The sequence below is a fragment of the Neophocaena asiaeorientalis genome, unplaced genomic scaffold (assembly GCF_003031525.2).
Source record: "Neophocaena asiaeorientalis asiaeorientalis breed wild unplaced genomic scaffold, Neophocaena_asiaeorientalis_V1.1 scaffold242, whole genome shotgun sequence".
Taxonomy (NCBI): Eukaryota; Metazoa; Chordata; class Mammalia; order Artiodactyla; family Phocoenidae; genus Neophocaena; species Neophocaena asiaeorientalis.
Genome location: NW_020172451.1, coordinates 7,521,371 through 7,541,105, shown reverse-complemented (window position 1 = coordinate 7,541,105; position 19,735 = coordinate 7,521,371). Strand labels below are relative to the sequence as shown.

Sequence of the window (19,735 nt, the reverse complement as noted above, 5' to 3'; positions counted from 1 at the left end):
TCTCTCTGCTAGCATCCCCGCCCTAGGGCACCTTAAATTTCTGATCAGGGAGAGTCCGAGGTTATTCCTGGCGCCTGGACAGTACCTATCTTAGGTATTCAATAACTTTAATGAAGAATGGGGTTGGAGTGATAGCAAGAGGTTGGCGTGGAGAAACGAGAACTGTCCGCGCGAGCCGCCGCAGCTCTGAGGCCGGGGGAATTTTCACGTCGCTATAGCAACGCCCCCTCCCACTTCAAGCGCACCCAAGGGGGAACTACAAGTCCCATAAGGTCCGCGGCTTCCCCCTCTCCCGGGGAGGAGGGGCACAGGGGAGCGCCGAACCGGCTTTACCTCTTTCCTGCAGCGTGATTGGCCCGCGGCTCTGGGAGGCGGCCAATGAGTGCGCTCGGGGAGAGCAGCGAGGCCAATATGGCTTCCCGCACCTGGTGACGGTTGAAGAAACTGTTAGTCTCATGGAGAAGACCCGGGGCGTCGAGGTGAGAGTGAGAGGAATTCTCGTGACTGGGAAAGGGAACCCCGAGAGCTCCGCTCGGTGGGCCCTTCTTTAGGCCTTTGAGCGACGCCTGGAGGGTGGAGGGTGGAAGGATGGATAAACAGGTAGTTAGGCTGAGCAGGGCCCGAGGCGATTGGCGTTGCTTTTTGCTCCGGTTCTGCTGGGGCCGAGTAGTTGAGGGAGAAACAGCCTCCCTGGCCTGGGGAAGGGGAATTGGGTTCAGAATCTGAGAGCTCCTGAATCTGCCTCCTCCTCCTTGTCTCATGGTGGTGTCCTTTAGGGACTATAAGGCCTGTCACATCCTGGTGGGAAGTAAGGGATGATTAAAGTTTAATAAACCCTCCGTGTCCGGAGCGTTCACGTGCATTATCTCCCAGTATACTCAACAGCCCAGTGTCTCGTTTTTGCGCTTCAGGTAGCTGAGGCCTGGAGGGGTGGTGCGACTCCCCAGGAGGGTCACAGGGCTGTAAAGTGAAGGAGATGGGCACTAAGTACCTCAAGTTCCAAAACTCTACCAGGTTTGCTTTTTCCACTCTACCACCACCTGTGACCCACGCATCCTTTAATCATTTGGTTTCTGGTCACCTTATATTTGAGTTTCCTTTCTAGCACATTTGCATGTGTAGTTGTAAATGTAAAGTGGAATCGCTCAAAAACTCTATAAGGGTAAAGGAAAAGAATCATACAGTGGAGAGTAAGAATGACAGCTCACAGTTTTAGAGCTGTCACTAACTGCTGGAAATGGAACTAGGCTTTGCATGTCATATCAGCATTTACAGCAGTCCCCTAAAGAGGGCTTGTTATTATCTCCATTGTACTGATGGAGAAACCAAGAACAGTAAGGTTAAATGTCTTGCACAAAATCACACAGGTAGTAAGTGGAAGAGCCTGGATTCAAACTCAGGTGTACCTGCTTTGAGAGCCCATGCTTTTAACCAGTAATAATCGCCAACATTTATTGAGCACATACTGTGTGCAAGTCACTGCTCTGAGTGCCTTGCCCGTATTAACCCTTACTTCTCCCCCAAAGCCTATGTAATAGGTGGAATTGTTCTCATTTACAGGTGCGGAAATTGAGGCATTGAGATTGACCTGCTGCAGGTCATACGGTAGGGATGGTAGTAACTAGTAAGCAGTGGGGTTGGTATTGGAGCCCTGGCCTAGAGCCCAAATTCTTCACACCTTTTCTACGACATGCCAGGTAGATTTATATACAGTATCTCATTTACATTCCACTTCCTGGAGCCAAATATTTTTCTTGTTTTATAGATGAGAAAATTGAGACCCAGAGAGGTTAAATGACATGCCCAAGGATCCACAGCTAGTTAGGATCAGAGCTGAGTCCGAAGCTATTGTATATACCACAGTGCTATAGCTAGAGTGTCATTAGCCTCCAAAATCCTCTTTAGGGCAGTCTGGGCCCCAAATTAACTTTTGTCTGACTTAAGTTGTTTTTGAGTTGAAATTACTTTGGTGTACATATGATGAAGGGGGAAGAATGAGTTTCTAAAATACATCTTCCCCAGGAAGTCTTCATGAGGCACTTTGCTTAGGATATTTTCACATCAGTGTATTCTGTTTGAATTATGGTAAAATGTCATCACTTATAAATCCACAGAGGGACCTTGGTGAATTCCTAATACATGTTTTCTGTCTTGCTAAGGTATTCTTTTTTTTTTTTTTTTTTTTTTTTGGCTTCATTGGGTCTTCACTGCTGAGCGCTGGCTTTCTCTAGTTGCGGCGAATGGGGGCTACTCTTCATTGTGGTGGCTTCTCTTATTGCGGAGCACGGGCTCTAGGCGCACGGTCTTCAGTAGTTGTGGCTTGTGGGCTCTAGAGCGCAGGCTCAGTAGTTGTGGCGCACGGGCTTCGTTGCTCTGCGGCATGTGGGATCTTCCTGGACTAGGGCTCGAACCCATGTCCCCTTCATTGGCAGGCGGATTCTTAACCACTGTACCGCCAGGGAAGCCCCTAAGGTATTCTTTTGATTTGCAGTTGAGAAATGTATAAACAAGAGTAATGATCCAGGTGTTTGCAAAAGGAGTATTTGATTCTGCCTGCCACTTGGCCCAAAAGTGTTGACTTGACCAAGAACTGGAAAGGGAGTTGATAGCAGATCTGCAGCTTCCCTTCCCATACACTAAGCCAACCATAATTCCTTCTGCCTGCTTTTGTGTCACTAGGAGACTTCAGAACCAATGGAGGAGGAAGAGGAAGATGATGACTTGGAGCTCTTTGGTGGCTACGACAGTTTCCGGAGTTATAACAGCAGTGCGGGCAGTGAGAGCAGCTCCTACCTCGAGGAGTCAAGTGAAGCAGAAAATGAGGATCGGGAAGCAGGGGAGCTGCCCACCTCCCCCTTGCATTTGCTTAGCCCTGGGACTCCCCGCTCCGTGGATGGCAGTGGTTCTGAGCCAGGTGCCTTCAGAGTGTCCCCTGAAGAGGGGGAGGTTTCAGAGGCTGTGGAGGAAGAGGGGGATATAGGCCAGGTGGGCAGAGCTGTCCAGGTGTGAAGGGCCCTTTGATCTGATGTCTAAGGCCCTAGGAGAGAGCAGAGGCATCCCAAGTATCCCCAAGGGTCATTTCCTCTGCTGCAGTCTGATTTCAAATTGTGATTTCATTCTTTCTTATAATTAATATTTATTCAGCACATATTAGATGCCAGTCATTAACATGGTGCTGCTTTTGCGATTGTCCTGTTCTCTAGATATTGAGAATATAGGACACCTAAAGTGATCTGGTTACTATCTGGGAAGGGACAAGAAATAGCTTGTGGGTTGGAAGTGAGAGGGGGGAAAATACAGAATAAAGTGACCTCCGGGTTAGAGGGTTAGGGTAGGGGTGGGCAGATGAGGATCCCTATGAATCATCTGGAAGACAGTTGGCTTCAGAGATGTGATGCTTACACAGCTCCTGGACCCCTGTGTCAGGGCCTCCAGTGTGGGGACTGCCTGTGATGATGGGGAGGCCAGATGGTCCGTGATGACATTTCTGTCCCCTGGTCCCTTTACTCTTTAGGAGAGGAGAATCTAATACTGTTTGCCACTTGTTTCCTTTCCATTCATCCTGTCTTCTCTTCCTTTCTCCCCTTTCTTTTATCTTTCTCCCTTCTGTCTTCTTCTAACCATTCTCTTAGAATCTTAGAACTTTAGAACTGGAACGAACTATTAGAGACCATCCGGTCCAGGGATGCTATCGCCTGGCTGCACATTAGAATCACCTGGGGAACTCTGAACAAACCACAGATGCCTGTGTCCCACCACAGACCAGTTAATTAGAATCAGGCTTGGGTCCCGTGTCCCCTGCATCGGCAGGCGGACTGTCAACCACTGCGCCACCAGGGAAACCAAGGCTTGGGCATTTTTAAACGCTCCTCAAGTGACTCTGATGTGATACCAGGGATGAAACATTGATCTAGTTCAGTCTCTTTATAGATGAGAAAAAAATAGGTCCACGGAAGTTAAATGATATGGGTACGTTTTTTCTTCTCATTTTCCTCTTTGCAAACTTTCCAACACTCACCTGTTTCCCCAGTCATCCTCATGGATTTTCCTTAGCCCCACCATTGACACATATAGCCAAGGGGTGCTAAGGAGCTTTAGGTGTACACACCCAAACCTTCTATTCCAGTTCTGTCAGCCTTAGGGGGCCTGGGACTCACCTGATTAATGCAGTGCCCCAGGTTTTGAAGGGCCCATCATTTTGTTTGATTTGGAGTGACGATCAAGGAAGTCATGTGCTAAGTTCTCTTCCCAGCTGTCTGTGAGATGTGTGGTATCGTGGGTACGAGGGAAGCTTTCTTCTCCAAGACCAAGAGATTCTGCAGCGTCTCCTGTTCTAGGAGCTACTCCTCCAACTCCAAGAAAGCCAGTATCTTGGCTAGATTACAGGTGAGAGGCCATCACTTGGAAGACCCTTCCTGGGGCTGTGGGCGCTGAGACAGGAACAATCAGCAGACTGGCCTTGTGTTTTCACAGCACCGGTTCTCAAACTTGACTGCACGTTGCGGTCACCTGCAAACCTTAAAAAATATTGATGCTTGGGTCTTACTCGCAAAGATTCTGATTTAATTGGGGCTGAGTGTAGCCTGGACACAGGGCCTTTAACGAGCTCCCCGGGTGATTGTCCTGTGAAGCATGAGGGTTGCAGTGCCCACTCTTCTGCTTAGTGCCTCATACCCTCTATCTCTCTCTTTGTGAGACAGTTACTATTATGTCCCTCATTTTGCAGATTTTAGTCAAGGCATAGAAAAGTCCTTCTCAGTGAGCTAATAATGGTATTGTTTATAACTATAGTTTGGGGATACTTGCTATGGGCTTGGCACTCTCAGTCCAACCAGTGATCCCTAAAAAATGAATTTTTAAAGATTCCGATTTTAAGGGCTCAAAAATTTTTACTAACTTACTTAGAGGTACACAAATAAAATTGAAGAGCCAGGGTTTGGACCCAGGTCTCCGGAATTTAAACCCAAATTAAAAAAAAAAATTTTGGCCATGCCTCACAGCTTGCAAGATCTCAGTTCCCCAACCAGAGATTGAACCAGTGAAAGCGCCAAACCCTAACCACTAGACTGCCAGGGAACTCCCTCAATCCACATTTCTATCTCACCGATCTCTTTAATAAATTCTCTGGGCCTTTCTGATCAGTACTTAAGTTACAAATTACAGACCAGATCAGTGGCCTTTCACTTTGGGGGAGGATGCCTTTGAGCACCCGATAAGCTATGGACTCTCTCTAGAACATTCATGTATGTTCTAGAGCGAGTCCATGGTTCAGTTCACGAGCCCTTTGAAGCCCATTCTCTGCCATAAATTTGTAGGAGCACCAAAGGAAGGAGATGGCTGAGAGCTGACGACACCAAGAAGAGGTTCCTGGCAGAGGCGGGGCTTAAAAGATAGTAAAAGTGCCCCTCCCTGCGTGTGGCTCTGCCAATCCCCACCCCCTCTCTAGTTGAACAATAGCTAAGTGTGGGCAACCCCCATCCTTGGAACTCCCCTCTGAGCTAAGCATTATCATTGTTATCATCTTGATTTACAAATGAAGAAACTGAAGTCCCAAAGAGGTTAACTGGACTGATGCCTGATTTAAACCTGTCCAAATCCAGAGCCTTGTTCTTAGCCTTTAGGCTACACACCCTCTCCTCCCTCCAGGGAAAACCACCTACCAAGAAGGCCAAAGTCCTGCACAAAGCTGCCTGGTCTGCCAAAATTGGAGCCTTCCTCCATTCCCAAGGGACAGGACAACTCGCAGATGGGACACCAACAGGGCAGGACGGTAAGACTGCAGGGACCGGTGCTCAGGAAGCAGGTTGGGTGCAGTGCCAGGACTGGGGTGGCCTCCCAAGGAGCGAGGATTGGAAAAGGTGGCCAGCTAGAAAGTGCCGGCCCAGGCTTGCTTTGGATTGTATCTTCCTCACCTGGTAATTGTGAAATTACCCCAGAAGATCCCTCAATCACTCTTAAATTGCCAAGACCCCTACTCTTGATAATTTAAAAGGCGAGGATTAGCTTCTTTTGTTTTGCATTGCCTTTAGCTCTCTGGCTTCTGTTTCCCTGGGGCAGTGGAGACCCAGATCTTGTTTGAAGAAGGGTGATGGGATAAGGGAGGAACCTTTCTCTCTTTCTGAGCTTGTGTAGCTATTTCTGAGCAAATGTAGGCATGAAGCGACTGCGCTAGATGGTCTGAGTTTCTGACCGATATTGAGCCCCCAGGCTCAAGGGTTGGAGGGGCCTAGGTGTGTGTACCTCCCACCCATTTAGATTGGCTGTGGCCAATGAGAGGTTGGGGGCGGTCTGAGGAATTTAAGCCCAAGGGTCTTTGAATTTCCGTCTTTCTCTGGGGAAGGAAGACCAGACATATTTCCCTCTGAGTGTTTCCTCTATTCCTGAGAGTCTGGCAGCCTTTGGATAAGGCCCTCCGCCGTCCTGATGGCCGCTGCTGGGGCAGGTATGGGGTGAGGAAGGGACCTGCTTGCCCCCGCCCCTCCGGCCCGGGGTCCTGGAATGGCTGCTGCCGGAGCTCCCAGCTTCGACCCTTTAACCCTCTCCATCTTTGCCCCGCAGCGCTGGTCTTGGGTTTCGACTGGGGGAAGTTCCTGAAGGATCACAGTTACAAGGCTGCTCCTGTCAGCTGCTTTAAACACGTGAGTGCCCTGGGGATGAGGGGAGGGCGGGCAGGGTCCTGAGTGCTGCCACCATCTCACCCACCTGCCTCGCAACGTCGGCACCGGGAGAGAACAGGGTGAGGTCTGGGTGCTCGAAGCCCAGCTTTGCCGCTCCCTCCAGCTTACCTTTCTGTCCACTTTTTCAGAAAGTCCTCCCACAGGCCCTCAACGCGAGCTTCTAGCCCCTCGGAGGTTCCCCACTTCGCTTATTTACGTAATGGCACTTTGTGCTTTGATATCCAGAAGCAAACTTTGAGAATCTCTTTCTCCTTTTCCCCCATTTTTAGTGCTTTCGCGTTGAAAGCTTGGTGCTGTGAACTGCCCTGGGCCCCTTGGTCCCGGGAGGCCAATGTGGATGCCTCCTGGAGTCCCTTCTTCTAAAGGCTCCCCGACTCCCTGTCACTGAGAAACAGCAAAGGCTGAGACCTGGAGGGCTGGGCTTGGAGCCGAAGAACTTAGCAGGCAGGCCTGAGCGGTGGTCTCCTGCAGGCGCAGAGAGAAACCGAGGGAGCTCTCTTGTCTTTCAAGCCAATTTCCTAAACTCGGGAAATCCAGGAGGAGGCCTCTTTAAACCCACTTCCTAGCCTCTAATTTCTGAGCTGCTACTGAACTCTGGGGAGGCTGCTGATCAGGAAGAGGTTGGCACTCGGTGCAGCTTAACTCCTCCTCTCCTGTCTGGGTGCTAGTGAAGGTGCACGTCTTTCCCAGTGGGGGGAGCTCTTTATTTCCTGAATTCTCTAGCAGTTCAGGCATTTCATTGCGGGGAGTTGCATCGTACTTACACTAATATGTCTGCATCGATATGCTCTGTAAAAAGCCCACCTGAACGTGCCTGAGCAGTATAACTGTTTCTGGGTTCTGGGATGAACCCAGTCCCTCCGGCCAGGGAGATGGAATGGGATACGCTGATTGGCTGAAACCAGGGCTGAGAAGGAAAAAAGGAGAATCTCCCTAAAGGAGAACCAAAGTGCCACTGGCAGCAAAGTAAGGATTAGATACTGGGGAGGCAGCCCCAAGCAGTCCAGTGCTGTCGGGGGCATGTTAACAGGAGGAGGAGAGGTGGAGAAAGGACGTGCCAGAGCGGTGGGTGGGCAGCCGGCTCTGTGAGAGCCAGCCTGGCGACAGCTGCGAGACCAGGGGTCGTGGTCCTAACGGCCCAGGTGGAGTGACGACTGGAAGTGGTGCTATTTGTGCCGAGAATGGCACCTGGCACGTGGTGAGGGTGAGAAACTGTTAGGCGTCGTGACTGTCACGCAGGCTGGCGCAGCCATGGTGTGCCCATGAGGATAGCAGCCAGGAGCGGCCCTGGAGAGCTTAGCACCCAGGACCTCTGACTCTGGGTCTCTGCCCAGTCCCACCACCATGTCTTGCCCGTCTCTTCATCCCTGGTCCCCGGCCTGGCCTTCCACACACAAGGAGTGAGGGGCAATGCTGAGGGGCGAAGGAGGAAGGACGCAGACTCTCGCGAGGCCCCTCAGCCAGCTGCTCTCCTCTGCCAGCCCAGGTGGCTCACTGTCCCCCTTACAGGTCCCACTCTATGACCAGTGGGAGGATGTGATGAAGGGGATGAAGGTGGAGGTGCTCAACAGCGATGCTGTGCTCCCCAGCCGTGTGTACTGGATCGCCTCGGTCATCCAGGCGGCAGGTGGGTATTCCTCCGGCCGAGGCAGGGTCGGGCTGGGCAGTGACATCTCCAGATGGACAGGCAGTGGTGGAGCAGAAATCAGCTTCATAAAACAAACACAAAAACCCGCCTGCTGGAGTTTCTGCCTCCCTTCTTGCTGTTCTTTTATCTTGCCTACCTTAGAGGGGACCACAGAGCTTGGCGAGTTTGGAAACTCCCATCTTTTAAGTTCATTCCAGGGTTGATCAGGCTATAGAAAATTATTCTCCCTCCTGTGCTGTACTGCTTTCCGAGTACGTGGTGTGGGTTTGTTTTTACTCTGGCTGTTGTGGAAGGAGTTCTTGAAATAGTCAGCACAAGTCCTGTTTAGGCTGGAGAAGAGCGAAGGCCTAAGAGCACACCGCTCCCTCCTCCTTCTCAGGGTACCGGGTGCTGCTCCGGTATGAAGGCTTTGAAAATGACGCCAGCCATGACTTCTGGTGCAACCTGGGGACTGTGGATGTCCACCCCATCGGCTGGTGTGCCATCAACAGCAAGATCCTGGTGCCCCCGCGGAGTGAGTTGATGAGAACGTTCCCTGTCCTGGTTCCTGTGGGGCCCTTGGGAGCAGTTAGACCAGAACAGGGCCCACCTGCCTCCTTGCTTCCTGTCCTGCCTTGTCCCAGAGGCCCTGTGGCAGGTCCAAGTTGGGGGAGTCCGGTTTTATAAGATGGTGATTGCTGGCCTGAAAAGGCAGAAATAAGTTATTTAGGCCCCTCTGCTGCTCTCTGGGGCAGCTTTGGTGCCCCATCAGTGGGAGTGTTGTCAGTCTGTACTCAGGGTTCTGCTCTGTCTCTGCAGCCATTCATGCCAAGTTCACCGATTGGAAGGGCTACCTCATGAAACGGTTGGTGGGCTCCAGGACGCTTCCCGTGGATTTCCATATCAAGGTCTGGCAGTGAGCCCTGTGGGTCTCCTAACTGATCTCCTTCCAGCCCCTATCCCGTTTGATCTGTCCTTTGTGCTATTCACTGGAGTATTTTTTCTAAGACTCCTTTGCTTAGCAATCTTAGTGGCTCCAGATTTCCTAAGGATGGATGGTGGGTGTCGTCTGCCTTCCCAGCCTAATAGCCTCCTCCCTGCTCAGATGCATCGATCATGTTGCTTTGTCTGCCATTTCTTCTTCTAGATCCTTACCTTTGCTCATAGCATTTTCAGGAGAGTTCATTCAATAGATTTTATTAAGTACTTGTTGTATACAAGGCACTGGAAATATGGAGAATGTGGACCCTGCCATCTGGGACCGTCCAGTCTGGCAGAGGAAATGAAGTCACACCCATGAAAAATTATAAAATAGCCTTGATTTTGTACCAGAGATGTGCCTCAAAATCATCTGTGTGGCATTTAATTTTTAAAAATTATTTAGTTCTTTAACATAAAAAATCATACACATGGTAAAAATTCAAAGGGATCACAAGGATATGCAGTGAAGACTTAGTCTCTTCCCCCTTTGTGTGCCAGGCCTCCTGTTGTGCGGCTCGCTCACATAGGTGCCTGGGCCACATCTAGGGTCTCTGGGGCCCCTGACCCGGATGCCCACACGTGTTGTTCTCATGTTGCTTGGGTAAGCGTCACAGCAGCGAGCCAAGGGGATGCAGGGCAGGTACCACCGTGACATGTGGTTGACCTGGCCTTGTGGCCTCAGGACGAGCAGGTATGGAGGGAGGCTTTGTGGAGAAGATGGCATTTGAATTCTACCTTGATGGGTAGGATGTGGGCAGGCATGGAAGCCAGCGGTGGAAAATCAGATGAGAGCGTAGTTGGGGCCATCTCACCCAAGGCCCTGGATGCCTGGTGAGAACATTAGCGCCGTGGGCCTTAGCTGGTCTTCAATGAGTAATGGTTCCAAGCACCTCAAAAGCAGTTTTTCCCTTATTTGAACGTACTGGGTAGTGCTCATTTGCTATTCATCTCTCTATATTTTGTTAATTATCATAGTCTTTTCCACAAAACTGCAAGCTTTTTCTCCTGTATTTCCCATAGTACCTTGCACAGTGGACAGGGTTGGCGACTGAAGATGAGCTGGCCCTAGTGTTAGGATGAGGCAAGTGGCTGTGTGCAGGCCACCAGGATTGTCAAGGTGGCCTCATCTCTGCTTAAATTAAAAAGAGCTTTATTCTGGGTGGCAGAGCAGGGCTCTGCGTGAACAGTCAGCAAGCACACACTAGCGGTCATGTGCCCAGTCCCTGCAGGGCATGCGTGCAGAAGCAGCTGCCTCTGAAGATTGCCGGTGGAGAGGGTAGGAGGGGTGGGTCTGTGGAGGGAGCTCAAGTCCAGATCCAATCCCTGTATGGTAATCCAGTCCCGCATCTCCGTGCCTAGTTCTGTGCTTGGAGCTGAGAATGTACAATAGAAATGACTCAAACCTAGCTTCTGCTTTTACAGACCTTGAGTTCCAGTGTGTGACCTTAAACAAAGGAGGGCAATAAAGCGTTGTCGGGTCGTGGGCTGCACCAGTGGGCACAGAGGAAAGGAGCTTGTCAGGAAAGGCCAGCGGCAGGGAGGCGGCCCAGAGGGACCCCAGCCCAGTTCTCACCCGGTGTCTCTCCCTCTGCTAAATGGGCCTGGTATATTCCAGCCCTTGAGCTGAGGGTGAAAGATCTGTGTCCTGGTGGCTGCTTTGAGACCCTTGAGCCGCTCCCCCTCCTGGTGGGATTTGGAATAGCACTGCTCAGCCCCCTGTCACGTGGAGACTGGGATGCTTCTCCCTGAGCCCGCAGTGCCCTGGTACTGGAAAAGCCCTACAGAGCTTAGGTAACCATCCTCTACCCCCGGCAGGACAGCACCAAAGTCACAGCAGACAAAGAACCTCCCGTCTCCTCACCCAGGCCCCGCCACCAGGGCTCTAGAGCAGCTTGTGGACATCTTGGTCACTGTCCTTTGCTGTGTCAGAGGGACAAGCATCACTACTGAGGTGCTATGAGAGCCGTTCAGAGCTGCAGTGCAGAGGGGCTGGAGCTGAAATTAGATGTATGGAGGCAAGGGGCACTCAGTTCCCTAAATGCGAGGCTTGTGTGTGCCGTCAGTGGGGGCCAGCAGGTAGAGGGGAGCGGGGTGCCCGTGTGGTCGGAGTGCAGATCCCTGAAAGAGCACAAAGCTGGACACCAGAGCCAGATCTGCGGCCCAGCTCTGCCACTCACGAGCCTGTGTGACTCTGGGTAAGTCACGTGACCTCTCTGGGGCACCTGTTTCCTTAGTCTGAAAAGTGTTCTGTAATACCCATCATAATGACTTACTGGCATTTTGGTGCACATGTAAAAATCATACCATCAGTATCATCCTAGGGACTTGAGAGCCAGGGTTGAAGCTGGCGGGACAGGAGGGCTCATCTACCTGCTTCCTGACGCAGTGTGTGCGGTGCTTCCACTCCACCTTCCCCATCCTCTGATTACTCTTAAGGGACAGAACAGGAAGGTGGGTGGGAGGGTCCACATGACCCCAGCAGGCCTGTGTTCTGATGTCATTGCAGATGGTGGAGAGCATGAAGTACCCCTTTCGGCAGGGCATGCGGCTGGAGGTGGTGGACAAGTCCCAGGTGTCACGGACCCGCATGGCTGTGGTGGACACGGTAATCGGGGGTCGCCTACGGCTTCTCTACGAGGATGGCGACAGCGATGATGACTTCTGGTGCCACATGTGGAGCCCCCTGATCCACCCAGTGGGTTGGTCAAGGCGTGTCGGCCATGGCATCAAGCTGTCAGGTTAGCAGAAGTCCCTGGCCAGTGAGGGCACATCTCTACACCCCACAACTATGCTGCACGGTAGAGGCGATCATCTCTACCGTGCGGATGGCAGGACTTGACCAAGTATCCCGAGAGGTTGAGTGCCTTGACTCAGGATACTCAGGTTGAAGTGTTAAAAACTGGTTTGAAACTAGAGGCTACAGGCCACATCCCTTCCATGTGATGTGGGAAGAGTCTGGGTCCTAAGGGCTGAATAGTTCCTACAGAGACCTTCTGGTCTAGGGGGCACATTTCTGGGGGAGGCGTGGAGATGGCCCTGTTAGCAGCTTCACCTTCCTTTTCTCCCTTCCTCCCTCTGCCATTTCCCTAAAAGAGAGGCGCAGCGACATGGCCCACCATCCCACTTTCCGGAAGATCTACTGTGATGCTGTTCCTTATCTGTTCAAGAAGGTGAGGCACAGCCCTTGGGCACTGTCCCCTTGGCCACAGGTCCACTCCAGGCCTGCGGACCCCAGCTCTTCCCTGGGATGTCCCTTTCCCTCCCCACTTCCTTCCCAGGCCGATGGCAGATGAGGCCTGCTTTCCCACCTTCCATGGGCCAGCCCGGAGATTCCCCAAGTGCCCCGTTCCTTTAAGGTTCGAGCTGTCTACACGGAAGGCGGTTGGTTTGAGGAGGGGATGAAACTGGAAGCCATTGACCCCCTGAATCTGGGCAACATCTGCGTGGCAACCATCTGCAAGGTGAGCCTGGGGGAGCCTCCAGTATGGCTTTCTGCGGGCATGGAGGTGGCAGAGCTTCCCAGTTCTCGCTGCTCCTGGGCTACCTCCTTTCGTGTCAGGGTCAGAATCTGCTTTCGTGTCAGGGTCAGAGGTGCGTTGGACAGGTGCTTACTGAACACCTGGCCTGAGCCTGTCCTGGGTCAGGTGTAGGTTTCCCTGCTGCCACATGCCATCTCCTTTGAGTGCTGACCTAGCCAAGCCATAGCCGGGCTGACTTCACTGCAAACCTCTGTTATTGCTGCAGCCTGAAGAGCCAACAGCCACCCTTCGGCCCTCCAGGGGGTTTTGCCGATTTATCCATCCAGCAGATCTCCAGGCTGGGCCTGTGTGTTCACTGAGAACACACTGACAAGAAGACAGATGCAGTTCCTGCTGGCACAGCATCTGCTATCTAGTGAGGAGGCTAAATGATCTCACGAGTGTGGGTTACACCAGTGCTGAGTGCTCTGAAGCAGCTCGGGGAAGGCTGAGAACCAGCTCTGGTTGGATCCATCCACCTTGCATCCCCATCGTATCACCTCACCCTGGGATGGGGGTGCAGTTCAGCATACCATGTTCTGTCTGCCCTCCTCCCCTCCACCTGCTAGGTCCTCCTGGATGGCTACCTGATGATCTGTGTGGACGGGGGGCCCTCCACAGATGGCTCAGACTGGTTCTGTTATCATGCCTCTTCCCACGCCATCTTCCCAGCCACCTTCTGCCAGAAGAATGACATTGAGCTCACACCCCCAAAAGGCAAGACGAGCCTTACAGTTGGGAGGAGCAGGGTGGGGCCACTGGCCCCAATTCCTGGCCAAGCCAGACCCCTGGAGTTTGAAGTCTGTGAGTGGATTGGAGAGGTGACAGAGCTACCCAGGGTCACCACTAGCCCATACTCTGGGCTGGCTCGGCCCCATGGCCGGTATGTGGCTCGGTGAGCAGAGCTCCCACTTGTCCCTTTGGTCAGTGAACAACTTGTACAACAGGACCATGGTCCTAGAGCAGGTACCAGCCTGGGGAGGAGGGAAGAAGGCTGCTGGGGAGACTCCGGGGGGGTCCTGACTGAGCTGCAGGTGCCCCTTTGGCGCTGGGAGACCTTCCGGGACTCCCTCCCGCTTCCCTTCCCCCCTCCTCACCTACACTTTCCACTCCTACAGGGTATGAGGCTCACACTTTCAGCTGGGAGACCTACTTGGAGAAGACCAAGGCGAAAGCAGCTCCATCAAGACTCTTCAACACGGTGAGGAGACCAGTCCTGCCCATTGCCAGCGGTGGCAATCCCAACCCCTTCTCTTTTCTTGAGTCTTTGCTACTGAGGTCCGCCACTTCAGGGGAGAAGTCCCAAACTCTGACATGGGCGCTGTGCTGAACAGTTCAGCTGGTCCCTTTCCCAGAAGGGCCAGTGCCTGGGAACAAAATGCAGTGGGATCACTGGTCAGAGGAACCTCCCCCCGCAGGCATGCTCAGCCCTGCTCCCTCCCCCAGGTCTGCCCCTCTGGGGCAGGGCCCTGGCTGGCTTGGTCATTGCCTTTGTTCCCCCTCCCAGGACTGCCCCAACCATGGTTTCAAGGTGGGCATGAAGCTGGAGGCCGTGGACCTCATGGAGCCCCGGCTCATCTGTGTGGCCACTGTGAAGCGGGTGGTGCACCGTCTCCTCAGCATCCACTTTGATGGCTGGGACAGCGAGTATGACCAGTGGGTAGACTGTGAGTCCCCGGACATCTACCCCGTCGGCTGGTGTGAGCTCACCGGCTACCAGCTCCAGCCGCCCGTGGCCACAGGTCTGGGCTCTCGCAGCCCTAAGGGGCTCTTGACTTTCCTCTTCTTCTTCCTTCCTGCCAACCACGCCCCCGCCCCACACCCACCTCGTGCTTTGGCATGAGATCGAGAATCTCCTGGACCACTTCTAAGAAAAGAGTGGCCCATTGTCTCCCTCCCTGTCCTGACTTCTCTGTCTCCCTCTCCCTCTGGCCTGCAGAGCTCCTTCCTTGACCTTGCCCACTCTGTCATATGCTCGTGCCCTTGTGCACCCAGGTAACTCCCTAGGTCCCTCCGAGAGCCCTGGTGATGAGGGTGGGAAGAAGGGACAGCTGTTGTCCAGTCCCTCTCTGCAGCCCCCGCCCCGTTCTCATTGCCCAGCTTTGGCTTTCCTTCTGGGGGTGTCCCCTGTGTCAGGGAGGCCGGTGAGGGGCGGACAGGCATCTTGGGGTGTGCCTACAGCCTGTGTCCTCTCAGAACTCTCTCCTCACCTCTTCTCCATACTTTCAACAACAGAGCCCACCACGCCTCTGAAAGCCAAAGAGGCCACAAAGAAGAAAAAGAAACAGTTTGGGAAGAAAAGTAAGTGATGCGTGATGCTCTAAAGCTACCTGGGATCAGCTGAGCCTGTGTCCCTGGGAGTGGAGGTGGGGTGTCGCCACCTAAGTCGCGCTCTTCATGGTCCCGCCCTCTCCTTCACCCCTTGCCCCACGGGCCCAGCCATCAATCACCCTGTGTCTTCAGGGACCCAGAGCGTAAGTCTTCCATCTCTGGCAGTGGTCAGGATACCGAGGAAAAGAGACGAGACTATTTGGGGTGTAGGGAGGCCATGTGTAGAGGCCATGCTTGAAAGTAAAAGGTACGAAAGGAAACGGGTGGAAGTTGCTCCCTGAGGCTGTCGTTCCCTCATGACCCCCAGGGAGTGGGAGGAAGGGCGGCCACTGATCTTGGGGACCTCTCCACAGACAGGCCCATTCTCAGCAGGCCCCAAGCTGAGCTGCAGGCCAGTGCGGTGAGGTGGGCTTCCTGACGTGGTATCATGCAGAGGAGAGGATGTCCTGAAGGGAACAGAGAGGAGACAGTGTGGTCCCGAGGCAGGATTAAGATGCTGTGAGGGCGTGGAGGCGACCAAGCGGCAGGACCCTGTGCCGTTCAAAATGTAGGGCTGGGATTCACACTTCAGACATGAAGAAAGCGAGGATCCAAAAAGGGAAGCTTAACCATGGCGGCGAGTGGGGGGAGGTGGGTGTCAGTCCCTTGCTGGAGGCAGCCTCTGAGCCGCAGGCACACAGCCCTGGGGGCTGAGGTCAGAGTTGGGGCCTCTGTCCTCCCAAACTGGCACTCTCCGCTCTGCTGTGCTGCCTGACCACTGGGCAGGACCCAGCCTTCGTGCGCCACGTGGATGCGCCCCTATCCCGGGTTTAATCGTGTGTTTATTCAAAGGAAAAAGAGTACCACCAACCAAGACCCGGCCCCTCAGACAGGGGTCCAAGAAGCCCCTGCTGGAGGACGACCTGCAGGCGGCAGAGAAGATCTCGTCGGAGCCCATTCCTGATGAGAGTAAGAGCCTCCCACGCGGGGTCGAGGTTGGGGGCGGCTCCGGTGCTCAGAGGCCGACCCCCTCCTTCCCCACCTGGGCACAGAAGAGTAGAGTCAAGTTTGAAGGGAAGTTTCTGGGCACCAAGCAACCCTTCTCAGACCACTGGGCCTGGAGGGCTTCCCAAATACCCACCCCCAGCTCTGAATGGAGCCGAGCGTCTCGCATGGCCCTCTCCACCTCATGTGCTTGGCAGGGTGGGCAGCCTGCCCGGCTGGGGTGACGGGACCCTAGGCCTTCTGTGCTGCCTGCCCCCACAGAGGGGGAGGGGGCTCCCCTTGCCATGTCCTGAGGGCCCGTCCGTAGGAAGCCTGATTTCTTCCCCAGATCCTGAGGCCGCGCCCTTCCCGGAGTTACAGGCACACTCTCTTCTCCCTGCCCCCCACCTCTCTTCCTCCTCAGTCATTACCGTGCGTGTAAAGGAAGAGCATCTTGACGTGGCCACGCCTGACAAGGCCCCGAGTCCAGAGCTGCCCGTTCCCATCGAGAACATCAAACAGGAGACAGATGACTGAGACTTCCTCGTTGCCTGCCCAGCCACCCAGCTGGCAGCCAGCCCAGGGCGCCTCGACTGCCACCACCCCTCCACCCCACTTTCCTCTGGAGACTGAGCCTTTCTGCGTGAATGCTGCCTGGTGCTGTGGGCGCTGGGCAGCGAACGAACACGCAGGGTCTCCCGGACCCGCCCTGTCGCCTCTGCCCCCTCCCGGGGCAAGGCCGGCGTGACTAGGGCTGCTGAGACCCACAGACTCGCCTGTGAGCAGCTCCCTCTCCAGCTGGAGTTCCCAAAGCTCTTCCTTACCAGCCTCCATCCACACCCACCGTGTCCCTCAACTGCCAGGGGTGAGGGGCCGCACACTGGAGGACAAGTTGCTTGGTGGGGGGGGGTGAGCTCAGCGCGCCTCTGTGTGTGTGTGTGTGTGTGTGTGTGTGTGTGTGTGTGTGTGTGTGTGTGCGCACGCGCGCGCGTGCCTCTGTGTGTGTACGAGCATATTCAGCGTGTGTGTGTATGTGTGTTCGAGCACACACAACCCCTGAGAGGGAGGCTGCCACCAGCATTGAACTTAACCCGCTCTGGAGCCCAGGGGGGCTAGGACCTGTCCTTTTCATTCTCCTGTTAACCAGAGATGGGTCTGGCCCTGCCAGAAAGTCACAAGGCCGTGATAGAGTTGGGTGGTCAGCCCTGCTGGCTGAGGTGGCCCTGGAGGAGTTCCTGGAGGAAGGGACACACTTCCTGGCTCGTTTTCCTCACTGTTCGTGTCCTTAACTCCGTAACATGTTTTGAATCCCCTTCCCTCTAAAGTACCTTCTAGAAGTTCATCTAGCATCTGCCCAAATTTCAGCTGCTTTTTTTCCCCCAGTTAGTCTCCTTTGAAACTGTCTCCTCCCTCTGATCCATCCTCTCTTCAAGAGACCCTCTTCCTGGAACCTAAGGTGATGGCAGGTGCTGTCTCAGCCCTTTCTTTCCTTCTACGTGTTTGGGTAGTGACGGCACGGCAGGGTGGGCCCCTGTGTCACCCCTTTAAGGGCTGCAGCTGTGCCGGGCGGGTATCTGGCTTCCTGGACTGTCAGGTGCTTGCCAGATGGGGTGCTGACCGTGGATGTGCTCAGGACCCAGTTGTTGGGTGTCATCCCAGAGATGGGGTGACCAGCCCAAGGGGAGCTGATTTCCTGTCAGTTCAAAGAGAACTTGATCCTTTCTCCTTTTCTAAAGACACTCTGCAGGCCCACATGGTATAGAAACCAGGCCCAGAAAGCACCCTCTTGCAGCCTGAGTTCCCCAAAACGTGACTAGGTGTGTGTGGAACACAGTGACGACCAAGGACGTGGCAGGTCCCAGGAAAGAGGGACCATGCCTGACCCCACCCCCATCTCACACACACCAGACTTGAGTGGTGATGGGTCAGTCAGTGGCATGAGCTCCCAGGGGAGGAAGGTGGCATGTGTGTGCACTTCAGCTCTGCCTTTGTTGAGGGTAAACTGCTCAGCTGAGACTAACTCATCGTCCCCGATGCTCTTGCCGTTCATGGATCCAGTTCTGACTGAAGAGCTTCTAGGAAAACAGGACTCGTATGGCATTTTGGCCTTCGGTTGCTTCTTCCTGAATGGAGAAGTGAAGCCTACAGGTGCCGTGAGCACAACAGGCAGAGCTGGAGGGCACGATTAGCTGCTGTTGCGGCCCTGGACTGGCCTCCCGTACTTAACTTGCATGAGACAATTGAATCCCTTTCTTGCTGAAGTCCAATTTGTCAGCGTTCTGTTCTTAGAGCGAGAGTGCGTTCTGATATGCCACCCGACGGTGTCAGTTATGAAAACTGGGTGAGTTCACACATGAAGAGTGCAGAACACAAGTGTCATCTGTCATCTCCGGAGCTCCCCGTCTCCATAGCAACAACATGCTATATTCTCCTTATTTATGTTTCAGCCATTCCCCTCCCAAAACCACAGGTTCCAGAAAGCCCAAGTATGTGATAAAGTGTACATAGCGTGTTGCTGGGACCTAGAGGTTAATTTGTTACAGATGGAAGTGTTGACCTCTGGGACATAATAGCTTAAGGCACAGAATGAACCTTGTTCCTCGATTGCCCTTGGATGGAACCAGGTCTCGAAGTCTCACAGCAGCGGGGCCACCTGATGGCTGGGAAATATCCTAAAGAACAGAACCACTTCCACTCCCTGCTCCCACTGCTTGACAGCCTGCAGCAGCTCCCTGGTGCAGATTGGGCCACGTGCAAACACCTCCCTTTACTATCATCCCCATCTGGATCCTCAGCTCTGCTTGAGGGACGGGAAGCAAGGGCACTACCGTTTGTGATAGCCTCATATGACAGGCGCTAGTGTACAGGCGTTCACACGGCTCGCTTCATCTTCACGGTAATCCCGTGAGGACACGCTGACTCATTTTACGCATAAGAGACAGAGGACTCGTTAAAGTTCAGTAACTTGATGGCTTGACAACTGTTAAATGACAGCAGTGGGAGCAAGCCCATGCTCGTCTGCCAGGTGCCTTCGGCCAGGCAAGTCCCCCAGCCCAGAACACCCTGCCAGGGCTCAGGCCCCTTATCCTCCTTCGATGTCTTGGTATTCCTGGGAGGAAGCTGCCACTTTCAACAAAGTAAAAACAAAAAGCCTGTTTGGTGGCGTATCTCCGTGTCAGAAAGGGTGGTTGCATGGGGTGGCCCGCGTGGCCCCATTCCTGTCGCAGCTACAAAATGTGGGATTGGCGTGCGGGTCTTTTAATGAGAGTCCAGACCTGGAGGTGAACCCGTCGGGGCTGCTGCTCCCGAGTCAAGCTCAGCATCGACGCCGGTGCTGTTCACAACTCCCGGCAGAAAGCGCCGCCCCAGTGTTCACCAAGTATGGCCGCCGTCATCGACCCTGGTTCCAGGTCTCGCTTCTAAGGCCGAATGCTCACCTTCAGCCTGAGGCCTTTTTAGGGGTTCTTCCTCACTCCCAGCCGACCTCCACAACGAACACTGTTTCGGGTTGAATTAAGTCCCCACGAAAAAGATACACCTCAGAATAAGGCCTTATTTCGAAATAGGGTCTTCACAGAGGTGATCCAGTTAAAATGAGGTCATTAGGGTGGGCCCTGATCTAATGACTCGTGTCCTCA

The 19,735-nt window shown here is 53.7% G+C and overlaps 1 protein-coding gene across 2 annotated transcripts; it reads left to right on the top strand.

Annotated features, from left to right (window-relative positions):
* Positions 1–406: 406 nt before the first annotated feature.
* L3MBTL2 (L3MBTL histone methyl-lysine binding protein 2) lies at positions 407–16,730 on the top strand. Of its 2 annotated transcripts, XM_024737597.1 has the most exons (17): positions 407–479; positions 2,680–2,914; positions 4,253–4,386; positions 5,647–5,770; positions 6,559–6,638; positions 8,187–8,304; positions 8,705–8,839; positions 9,124–9,212; positions 11,792–12,023; positions 12,379–12,455; positions 12,642–12,746; positions 13,373–13,520; positions 13,922–14,004; positions 14,311–14,545; positions 15,039–15,104; positions 15,966–16,082; positions 16,522–16,730. In XM_024737597.1, the coding sequence occupies exons 1-17, from the start codon at positions 456–458 to the stop codon at positions 16,632–16,634; spliced, it is 2,115 nt and encodes a 704-aa protein (XP_024593365.1). In that variant the 5' UTR covers positions 407–455; the 3' UTR covers positions 16,635–16,730. The 2 variants fall into 2 exon arrangements, with proteins under 2 accessions (XP_024593365.1, XP_024593366.1); XM_024737598.1 differs by lacking the exons at positions 15,966–16,082; positions 16,522–16,730 and adding an exon at positions 14,743–14,798 and having other exon boundaries at positions 15,039–15,105.
* Positions 16,731–19,735: the final 3,005 nt, after the last annotated feature.